This window comes from Tachypleus tridentatus, chromosome 8 (genome assembly GCF_004210375.1).
Source record: "Tachypleus tridentatus isolate NWPU-2018 chromosome 8, ASM421037v1, whole genome shotgun sequence".
Taxonomy (NCBI): Eukaryota; Metazoa; Arthropoda; class Merostomata; order Xiphosura; family Limulidae; genus Tachypleus; species Tachypleus tridentatus.
Genome location: NC_134832.1, coordinates 81,571,139 through 81,583,276, shown reverse-complemented (window position 1 = coordinate 81,583,276; position 12,138 = coordinate 81,571,139). Strand labels below are relative to the sequence as shown.

The following is a 12,138-nucleotide window of genomic DNA, read 5'->3' as shown; positions in this document are numbered from 1 at the left end:
TGTTTATATCAACGAATGGTGCAATAGGACAAGATGTATTTCAAGCTATTTTAACCATGTTCGCGGAAGAGCGTTCGTTAAACATGCCCTTAATTTTGTCATTACTCAACTGATGTTTTATGAGTTTCTAGATTTGTTTTCATAGGATGTTGTCAGTTTTAAAATATACGTTAGTAATATTTTTTAACAATAAACAGTAGTTTTTCAAGATTTAAAAAAAAAAGAAAAGTAAAATATGCTTACGCTTGTTTGTTTGTTTGTTTTTGAATTTCGCACAAAGCCACTCGAGGGCTATCTGTGCTAGCCGTCCCTAATTTAGCAGTGTAAGACTAGAGGGAAGGCAGATAGTCATCACCACCCACCGCCAACTCTTGGGCTACTCTTTTACCAACGAATAGTGGTATTGACCGTCACATTATAACGCCCTCACGGCTGAAAGGGCGAGCATATATGCTTACGCAATATCAAAAATAGGAGAACTATGAAGAACACATTGGATTGTATTTAGGAGAACTATGAAGAACACATTGGATTGTATTTAGGGGAACTATGATTGGATTATATTTAGTGAAAGCAGTTAAAGTACTTCTTGACTTACAATGTAATTTCAGAAACAACAAAGCTATACAAGTACTGTAAATATAAAAGTATTAAATTAAAATTTAAAAGAAAAGATTATTCTTGTTAACGTAGAAGTATATATGATTAAGATGAAAATATCTACATTGTGTAGTATTACAAAACTGATATTCCAGACGTTCTTAATAAGTAAAAACACAGCGGTATGTCTGTAGATTTATACGCTAGAAACCAGGTCTCGATACTCATAGTAGATAGAGCACAAATAGCCAATTGTGTAGCTTTGTGTTTGATTTAAAAAAAAAGTAAAAACACTAACAAATCATTTAATTACTTTAAAGTACAAGAAATATAATAATATTTATTAATTATACATGTGGACGCTTAGATGTGGATACATATAACAAATAATTTGTACATAGTGCTGCAGGTTACAATACGTCACGAGCTAGAGTTGTGTTTTGTTTTGTACATATTCTTATAAAATGAGAAACAATCTAACAAACTATCGTCCGTTTCAATTGATTTCTCACCAAGTCTAAACGTCGCTTCTCTCGGTACGATTCTTGTTGTATGAACGTGAAACGGCTGCCTTGTTCAGGTAACGCCACTTATAAGAAGTCCTGCAGTAGATGAACAATGTTTCAGAAGACAGAGAGAAAGACTTCCGAAACGTTATCTAGTTTAGCTCTTATACTTAAATACAGTCCTACAAGATATTTTAGAACGGACGCTATCTTTGTTCGTCATAAACAAACTGCCGTTGTTGCCCGTTAAATATTTCTTGTTTATTTCATCCATGTATTTAGGATGAAACATCGAACCTGTGCTTAACGTATTAACTTAGCTTGTTTTACGATGATTTATAGTATTAAGAAACTAATAATAAACAACATTAAAATACTCAAGCACGAAAAGTTCATACTATTTTTATAATTTTCAATAAGTTTGTTTGTTTGTTTGTTTTGGAATTTCGCACAAAGCTACTCGAGGGCTATGTGTGCTAGCCGTCCCTAATTTAGCAGTGTAAGACTAAAGGGAAGGCAGCTAGTCATCACCACCCACCGCCAACTCTTGGGCTACTCTTTTACCAACGAATAGTGGGATTGACCGTCACATTATAACGCCCACACGGCTGAGAGGGCGAGCATGTTTGGCGCGACTCGGGCGCGAACCAGCGACCCTCAGATTACGAAGCGCACGCCTTAACGCGCTAGGCCATGCCAGGCCCCCTTTTCAATAAGAGAAAAAATGAATACCACGCGAGATTTTGCATGAGCAATAGTTGTAAACGTTGGTTACATGATAAATGTAATATTAACATTTAAGTATAAATAATATGTTATTGGTATTGTTTTGAATTAAGCACAAAGCTACGCAAAGGGCTATCTGTGCTCTGCCCACCACGGGTACCGAAACCCGGATTTTAGCATTGTAATTCCACAGACATACCGCTGAGTTACTGGAAGGTGAGTATAACATAAATAAATAAATTCCAATTGCAATTACAAAGTAAAAAAAAATTATTTATGTAATTTAGAGAAAATAATGAATATAGTCTTGTAAATTTAAAATATTTCGTAGAAACCTTTATTAAAATGAAACTCTCGTTATATTTAATTTTGTAAACAGGAAAGATATTTTAGTATATGTGTATTCCTATCAGGGTTTTCATGTCAGTGCCAAAGTATGAGGTGGAAAAAATGAATATAATATTATACAAATAAAATTAATTCCAAAATTTGCTGCTAATTTTAGCGTGCCAGAAAAGACAAACTAGATTAGAGAAAATTAGCTTTTTTTCGTTGTTTTTTTAATTTCGCGCAAAGCTACTCGAGGGCTATCTGCTCTAGCTGTCCCTAATTTAGCAGTGTAAGACTAGAGGGAAGGCAGCTAGTTATTACCACCCACCGCCAACTCTTGGGCTACTCTTTTACCAACGAATAGTGGGATTGACCGTAACATTATAACGCCCCCACGGCTGAGAGGGCTAGCATGTTTGATGCGACCGGGATTCGAACCCGCGACCGTCGGATTACGAGTCGAACGCCTTAACACGCTTGGAAAAAAGCTAGATAAATTGTTTATAAGAAACAATATTCTAATTGTATATTAAGATAACAAAGACGAAAATTATGTAAATAAAGAATATATGAAAGAATGCATCTTTCCATTAATATAAGACCAATAATTAATCGGCCAAAATGTGCTAAGTATAAAGTCACAATTAGTTTTAATTTGAAAAAAATATTAATAGTTGATCCACAAGGGAAATATCTTAATATGTAGTCGAAAAAAGGTAATAGCTTTAGAAGTTTTTAATAATAAGTTAATTTCATTTTATATCAAAGAGTAGACACTGAAATTTTCAACCTGTTCAGTGTTTTATGAGCACACAAGATACACAACTAGGTAAGAGACCTTTTGGTTCATTTATAACCTTGTGCTAAATTTAAATTATACTCTCTTGATGATAGGTAGCCAACCATCACGAAAGGGACTTGTACAGTTTATGAACCAAATAATTTTGTAATGCGAATATGGTTCAACAAGCAGAGTAAGTACAGTAGCATTACGTCTCGAACCCTGGATTATTCAGTCCTCAGTACGAGACACTAACCGTGAAGCCAAGCCAGCCTTAGTGACCAAATATAAACAAAACTAAGTTTGATGGTAGAAGGACTAGTGCTCAGTGATTCATTTTAGAGTTATATTGCTTACAGAAATTAATTTGAGAGTTATATTGTTTAAAAAAATTAATTTGAGAGTTATATTGTTTACAAAAATTAATTTGAGAGTTATATTGTTTACAGCACTAACGTAAAATGATGTGGTATAGATGAGAACTGACGTTGAGAAAGGTATAACAAATAATGTAGGAAAGAAAATAGGAATAATTCTATAAAAGTATCACGGTAGAATAAATAACTTTAACTTTTCAATCTTGACCTATTAATCATCAACCGCAACGATAAATATAACTAACCTCTACAGAGATGATTACATAACCATGTACGCTTTGTTTATTTGTATTTAAACAAAAAGCTACACGATGGGCTATATGCACTTTGCCAACCATGGACATCGAAACCCAATTTTTAGCATTATAGGTCTTCAAACTTATTGCTGTGCCATATAGACACCCGATTTAAACTAGAAAATATGGAACATTGGCTGTTGTCGATAAGATAGACCGAACTAAATCATTTTTTACTGATATCAAAAGTTCAGGTCGATGTTACCAACAATAAAACACTAAGATAGACCTAACTAGATCTTATTTTACTGCTATTAAAAGGAAGTTCAGGTCGATGTTACCAACAATAAAACACTAAGATAGACCTAAATAGATCTTATTTTACTGATATTAAAAGAAAGTTTAGGTTGATATTACCAACAATAAAACACAAAGATAGACCTAACTAGATCTTATTTTACTGCTATTAAAAGGAAGTTCAGTTCGATGTTACCAACAAAAAACACAAAGATAGATCTAATTAGATCTTATTTTATTGCTATTAAAAGGAGGTTCAGGTCGATGTTACCAACAAAAAAACACAAAGATAGATCTAACTAGATCTTATTTTACTGCTATCAAAAGGAAGTTCAGGTCAATGTTACCAACAATAAAACACTAAGATAGACCTAACTGGATCTTATTTTACTGCTATTAAAAGGAAGTTCAGATCGATGTTACCAACAATAAAACACTAAGATAGACCTAACAAGATCTTATTTTACTGCTATTAAAAGGAAGTTCAGGTCGATGTTACCAACAATAAAACACTAAGATAGACCTAACTAGATCTTATTTTACTGCTATTAAAAGGAAGTTCAGGTCGATGTTACCAACAATAAAACACAAAGATAGACCTAACTAGATCTTATTTTACTGCTATCAAAAGGAAGTTCAGGTCAATGTTACCAACAATAAAACACAAAGATAGACCTAACTAGATCTTATTTTACTGCTATTAAAGGAAGTTCAGATCAATGTTACCAACAATAAAACACTAAGATAGACCTAACTAGATCTTATTTTACTGCTATTAAAAGGAAGTTCAGGTCGATGTTACCAACAATAAAACACAAAGATAGACCTAACTAGATCTTATTTTACTGCTATTAAAAGGAAGTTCAGGTCGATGTTACCAACAATAAAACACTAAGATAGACCTAACTAGATCTTATTTTACTGCTATTAAAAGGAAGTTCAGGTCAATGTTACCAACAATAGAACACCAAACTAAACATTTTATTTCATGATCTATCAAGAACTTATCAACTGAAAATATCTGACTTGACTGATAAACTTAAAAGATTAATTAATATTTGGAAAGTATTAGTGTTATTCAGAGGAAAATATAAATAGAAAATGCCTTAAGAAATTATATTTTTATAAAATGATCTAACAAGTTCAAAAGTGGAATAGAACAAGATGGAATCCTCAATAGCAGCGGCTGTAATTATATCTTAAATTGGTCATGAGATGGAACTGTGAGTTAATGCTTGTACTTGAGAAAACAAACATAAAACACAGAGCCATTCTATGAGCCACTACGTTTCAGCTATAATTTTTTTAAAAAAGGGGATAATCTTAGAACACACCAATACTTCGTTTCTAATAAATGCAAAAAAATTCAGTTTCTGTTCAACTGATCACAGAAAAGCAATGATTTTACTAAGGTACCAGATTGTTAATACATATGTGTGTGTGTGTATGTATAAATACAATTAATTTTGAAAATCATTAGCAGCAACAGTGCCCAAAATCTTTCACGAAATTTAAATGTTGACAAAAGGTTTCTTTCTCATTACTAATTCACAATTTAAAAACATACCGATTCGCTTATGGACTGGTATGGAATTGGAAACAGTTTACTAGCTAAATACACTTCAAATACATTTAATTTTAAAACAGTAAGTATAGGCCAACTAGTACTTGTGAAGAAATGTATTCAGTACTCTGACATTCTACTAATAAGTATGAATGATTAGAAATATAATTGTAAAATAAAGTAAACAATTAAAAGATTATGTTTTACATTTAATAATTAAAAGTTATCTACCGAATCCTTCAACGGTTTTATTATCTACAGGAGTAACTTACAAAACTAAACTTTTTATGTTAATAAACTTTTTATAAGTCATTGTTATTTCTACTTTATTTTCATAATTTACTGACTCGCCTTCAAAGTAGGCCACATAGCATATCTATACAATTACTAGCAGGACCATTATTGTTGTTTAACATCATTTTTTAACTTAGTAATTCCGACGATGTTCGGATCTTTACAACAACCGTAAGTCATTTGCTAGTTATTTAAATAATACAGAACCATCAATTTAATTTGCATACGAAATTGGAGCAAACAATAGCTTACCTTTTCTAAACGCGTGCGTCAAAATATATATAGATGGTAATTTACACAACAGTAGTTTATCGAAAGCATATCACTGTTATCATGTCGTCACACCAAGAACCATGTTGTAAAAGAACACAAGATTGTTTGTTTGTTTGTTTTGCAATTTCGCACAAAGCTACTCGAGGGCTATCTGTGCTAGCCGTCCCTAATTTAGCAGTGTAAGACTAGAGGGAAGGCAGCTAGTCATCACCACCCACCGCCAACTCTTGGGCTACTCTTTTATCGACGAATAGTGGGATTGACCGTAACTTTATAACGTCCCCACGGCTGAAATGGCGAGCATGTTTGGCGCGACGAGGATGCAAACCCGCCACCCTCAGATGACGAGTCGCACGCCTTAGCACGCTTGGCCATGCCGGGCCAGAACACAAGATATTTCAGCATTTTATACTTACGTTTCCAGAGATTTGAAAATATGTACTGAGAAAAGATATCAATTGTTATTAATTAAGAATGCAACAATTAAAAAAGAATTCAAAACAAATAATACAGAAAGAGCCTTCAATACATTTATTAAGAGTACAATCTCTATTAAAAGTACTATATCAAAATCCGTATATGATAAAACTATAAAAAAGAAACTTTTAGTTTTATATTTCAAGATTAACAGGTTAAGTATTTAAACAAATTTAACCATCCAATTAGTTATTCTACGGTATAACTTAGCATAAAGGTTAGTCAGTGGGTTTTAAAAACAACATAGAACGTATTACCATACAACTTCTAACAACTGTACAATTACTGGATTATATTTTCGTAAATAACTCCTGAAGTTGACTTACAACACGCCACACGCTAATACAGCGGTAAGTTTACGGATTTGCAACGCTAAAATCAGGGGGTTCGATTCTCCTTGGTGGCCTCAGCAGATAGCCTTATGTGGCTTTACTGTAAGAAAACAAACACATACGTCCAAATATGTAATGTGTTTTTATGTGGAGGCTGTTGACGAGTTTAATAAATATATTCTAACTGCGTAAATGTAGAGCGTTGTATTTTAATAACTTATTTGATTCTACTAAAAAAGTAGTCATTATGAATAATATTGGTTGATAATGTATATCGCAAACATGAAACAACATCATATATAAGTGGGCAATCAAAGTAACACTATTATTATTTATTTGAATAAAGCACATTGTTACACAATGGGCTATCTGTGTTCTGCTCACTGCAAGTCTCAAACGGTTTGAGCACGCAGACATAGAGCTGTGCCACTGGAGGGTAACAGCACCAGCACTACTAATGAGCGATGAATACGTAAACCATGAACATGGCGCAAACATATAACAATCAGTGTTATTCGTTGTTATATAAAACTAACAAACCTTTAAGTCAGAAAAGTGGATATTGCAGAAACAATATACTGCCCCCCCCCTCACAAAAAGACATAGGTGTCCGTTGACACTTAGAAAGGAGCTGTAACACACGAGTTCATTCACTAAATCCAGAGTCACTCACTCAATGTCCATGGCCAATTGTGGACGTCGTAGTAATCTCTTAACTATTATATATTGTATTGTTAGTATAGTATAATATTAATAAGTAACCTCTTTACAACCATATAAGATGCTTAAATCAACCAGTTTTATGATTTTAATGTTCAACTGCTTGTTTAAAAAAACATGCTGGTAAGGCTAAGACATATTTAGTTGCCTAGACTAGACCTTTTCAGCTCCAGTAATGTAAACATGGTAGTGACATTTTCAATACCATGCATTGTATTAGTAATTATAGTACAATAATATTAAATTAGCACTATATTTAAACGGATCCTCAAGAATTATCAACCAATTAGCCTTCTGACTTTCAGATCTTAGCAATTCATGTAAAACGATGTACATGCAAAGTAAACTGATATTTTTCCAGTTGCTTCTTTATTCTATACACGTACATACACACAAATCTAAAAGAGATAACGTAATCATAAAGCCAGATGTTCAGAAACATCACCCATCCTATATTCACAGACAAACTAAACAAAGAATCTAACAATTATGATCTTAGTGTAACTACTTTTTGCATCAAGTTTATTCGAGTAATACGTCATTTAAAATAATAAGAAGCCACGGTAATGTATTACCTATCCAACAAAACACTCAGAATTAATCTCTGCAGCCCATGGTTTCCAAGGGACTGCTACAATATCTCTTACCATTATTAGAACGATATATGATTTTATGGGGTTACTACCATACCCCCTACCACTATCAATACAGTGCATGTTTTTTATGGCGTTGCCTCCTTACCTCCTACTGTAAGTGACTGAAAGTATGATTCTATTCTACTCTTGTATACCCATTCGTGTTCCTAGCCTTTGTTCAGTAGATTCTGAAAAGACATGATATACTAAACGTTTTATGGTAGATATTATTAAAGTATGTATAACGCTGAATGTTTTATGCGACACTGAGGTATAACGCATATCGTTTGTAATGTTAACTGTCTTGGATATAGATATCCTTAATATCCTTATAGCTTCACATTATTTTCCGAATATACTAGGTATTCAATATAGAATTTTGGGAATAGTTTTTTATCCTAACAGTAAAAAAATAATCTTTATATATGTGTAATTTATATAATCTTTTTAGATGTATATTTTTTGGTACGAATTTAACAAATTTAATAACACAATTTTCGTTATGGGTTATGTGTATTCAGCAAATATGAATCGTGTGTTACGCATGGCCTGCGTTGTTTTGTTATCTAACTATCCAGTGTAAAAACCAATGTCGAAGAATATATAATTTTGGAGGTCAAACCAGCCATTTAATTACGTTATTAGAGGAACACAGCATTGTTTAATTACATTAAAATGAGAACTAAGAGTAAACAAATCACACCATACAACGATATTGAGCAATATGTTGATATGTTGTGAGTTATTGATGAGTTTGTTTGTGTCCTTAATGAAGTTGCTTTTGATAATATTTTGTTGCTGCAATCAATTATTCGATTCCACAGGCAGTAAAGGATACAAACAGAATGAGAAGCTTATAAATTAAAAACATTGCAGTATCATGAACACAATGGTGTCATCTATTGTCAAACTAGCTAGTTATGCACTAGTTTGATGATGTATGGTATTTGTGTTTCATTACATATAAACAAAAGCAAGCTAGTCATCACCACCCACCGCCAACTCTTTTACCAACGAATAGTGGGATTGAACGTCACATTATAATTACACTACGGTTGAAAGGGCGAGCATGTTTGGTGCGACGGGGACTCGAACCCGCGACCTTAAGATTACGAGTCGAACGCCCTAACCCACCTGGCCATGCCGGACCGGGTAATAAGCCAAACAGCATGTCATTCTTTTGTTTAAATCGGTTCAGTAGTTTTAGACTACAATGATCCAATATTTCTCTGCATTTGAATCAAGATATTAGGACATTTTATAGAATGAGACAAGGTAAGTAACTGTTTTGTAAAGGACAATTAACTTGAAACATAACTGTCAAAATGTAATGAAAAAAACTTTTATTTGTAGCTAATTGCTATAAACTTTTGAAAATAAGAAATAATTAATAACTAGTTTTAAGCGCGATTTTAAGAAATGAGAATATATAAGTTTATATATTTTATAAGTTTATTGTTACTAAAGACGGAGCTTTTTAAGAAAGTTTGTTAATTTTTACTAAGTTCATTATAAATTTTGTTTTACACTGTTGAACTACACTGGTAGATGTCACTGTTTTTTTATTAAAAAATAAAATTTTGAACCAAAACGAAAAGCACGAAACTACGTACAATGATCTTAACAGCAAAAAAAATTTATTAATAAAATAATTATTTAAAAAGTGTTGGTTCAATTATTCCTATTGTAAAGCGAAAATGTTGCACAGGAGTGACTCGAACATAAGTTGTTGTTACTCCAGACTGACAATTGACTAATTGTCACTTATTAATCAATCAGAAGTCGGGTTGATGTACTTTCAGTCATTGAATACACTCATTCTGCTGGAAAAATGTCGATTACTTCGATAAAATCTCATCTATAACCAGTAATGCTCAGTTTTTTAATGTCCTGAAATTGCGCACTCACCTTACTATCTAAATGCCTATGTAAATATATCTTAGTAGACATTTTGTACAACAAAATTTTAAAATGTTATCAACGTTGTTTTTGTAAAGCTCTAACATTATGCCCTAGAATAACATTACAAGGTTTATTTATTAATAGCATGAATTACGGTAAAAGTGAGCTCAAACTAAACTGAAGCAAAAAATGTACACAAGTTACACTATTAATGTATCTATTTATCGAACATTTCGCTAGCAGGTTAATAAAAGACTAACTAATTCTAAGCCTAAAACAAATGAAATTATAGATTTTGGTGTCTGCGATTAGAATTATTTTGTATATTTTGATAAATCCTGTATTTAAAGATATATTGTTGCAGTAAAGATACCAACTGATAACAGATTTTTTGCGAGTCTTTGCTAGTATATATATATGTATTTACATTTTAGTCGCATTTTCAACTCCAGTTACAAAATACATAACCAAACTTTTATGAAGATAAAATACACTAACAAATAAAACATTCGTGATCACTCACACTGTAACAATACAACAAAGTATTTGATAATTATTAATCTAATTTGTGATTAGTTCTAAAACTGCAAAAAGCTGTATGAGAAAGAATTAGGGTTAAATGCTATATTTTCATGAAAAACGTAAAACAATAGCAACAGAAATGTAATAAAATAAATTCTTTGATTTTATCTCAATTAATTGGCTTCCTTTCGTAAAAGAAAATATATTATCATCTTATATCCTTTGAACTACTTTACACCAAACTTTAACATTGAGTCATTGTATCATTACGCATATTTTCATTATTTGGACTTCCTTACAGTCTAGGCACCAACAATAAGCTTCAACATTGAAGCATTGGTAGCTTTTTTCCCGTACATATGTTGGAAATTACGTTTCAAAAGGATATAAAAGCGAAACGTTCGCTTAAATATTACTGTGTATTAAGAGAACCGTACACTTAGGCTATTATTATTTATCAAATATTAATTAAAAAAACTGATAGTTTTTTTCAAACTGGGTTTTTTGTTTCTTTGATAACTAAATAATATTACGACAAAGTAACATTACTTCTGTTTTTCTCCTTAAGAATATGTTAACGTCGTTCATTAACTTTTCAGTTTCGCAAATGATATGTTTGAAGACATACTTAAGGTTTCGTTTTCAAGATAATTTCAATTTTCTTACTATATATTTCAGATTCGTAGAAGAAGTAACACTTACTTGACGGTGCTCCAAATTTATACGCATGCGCCAGGTAAAAGCGATCCATAATAAAGTTTAAAAATAATCTTCTTAACACACAAGTTAACTTGCGGACGTTGTTATAGCATCTTCTACACTACCATGAACAATTCTTAGTCGTAGACGCAAAGCAAGCTGGCACACATAAACGGTTTCAACCTTTCATCGCTTCTCGCCTTTAAGGCGCTCTCTAGCGGCAAGTAATACTGTAGCTTATCTTGTCTAGGAAGATACAAGGCAAGTAAAACGTACGTTGATTTAAAAGCACAAATTATATGATCGACCGCTTTGACAAATACATACAGAAGAAGAAAAGTACAGAAATATATAAAAAACTAAAAACAAACGTTATTTCATGAAGAATTACAAAATATTAATGAAATCTTTGATGCTTGATTTAATTGTAGTTGTCTCATTTTTTCTCCTGTAAATGTTCATATACAAATATTCAAATATCCAACTATATATATTTTAATTAATGGTTTACGTGATATACATACGAGAAGCTAAAGCACCATCAGTATAGGTGTGTTTTTGAATTTCGCGCAAAGCTACACGAGGGCTATCTGCGCGTTTCTAATTTAGCAGTGTAAGACTAGAAGGAAGGCAGCTAGTCATCACCACCCACCACCAACTTTTGGGCTACTCTTTTACCAACGAATAGTGGGATTGACCGTCACACTATAACGCCCCCACGGCTAAAAGGGCGAGCATGTTTGGCGCTACGGGCCCCATCAGTATAGGATCATGGTTACAATATGTATATATATTAATCTGAGCTGACTTTATTAATTTAGGACAAAATTCTAACATTGAACTAAGGATAATTTGGAATACAAAGTT

At 32.4% G+C, this 12,138-nt stretch overlaps 1 protein-coding gene across 3 annotated transcripts in view; it reads right to left on the bottom strand.

Moving 5' to 3' along the window:
• Positions 1-11,488, bottom strand: part of LOC143222789 (transcriptional enhancer factor TEF-1-like) — a 132,488-nt gene extending 121,000 nt beyond the window's left edge. For 2 of the 3 annotated variants that reach the window (XM_076449767.1, XM_076449768.1), the window contains exon 1: positions 11,275-11,488. In XM_076449767.1, the coding sequence (XP_076305882.1) occupies positions 11,275-11,323 (49 nt within the window). In that variant the 5' untranslated portion in view covers positions 11,324-11,488. The remainder of the gene's footprint in view (positions 1-11,274) is intronic. The other variant, XM_076449772.1, reaches the window with a different exon arrangement.
• Between the last annotated feature and the right edge of the window lie 650 nt (positions 11,489-12,138).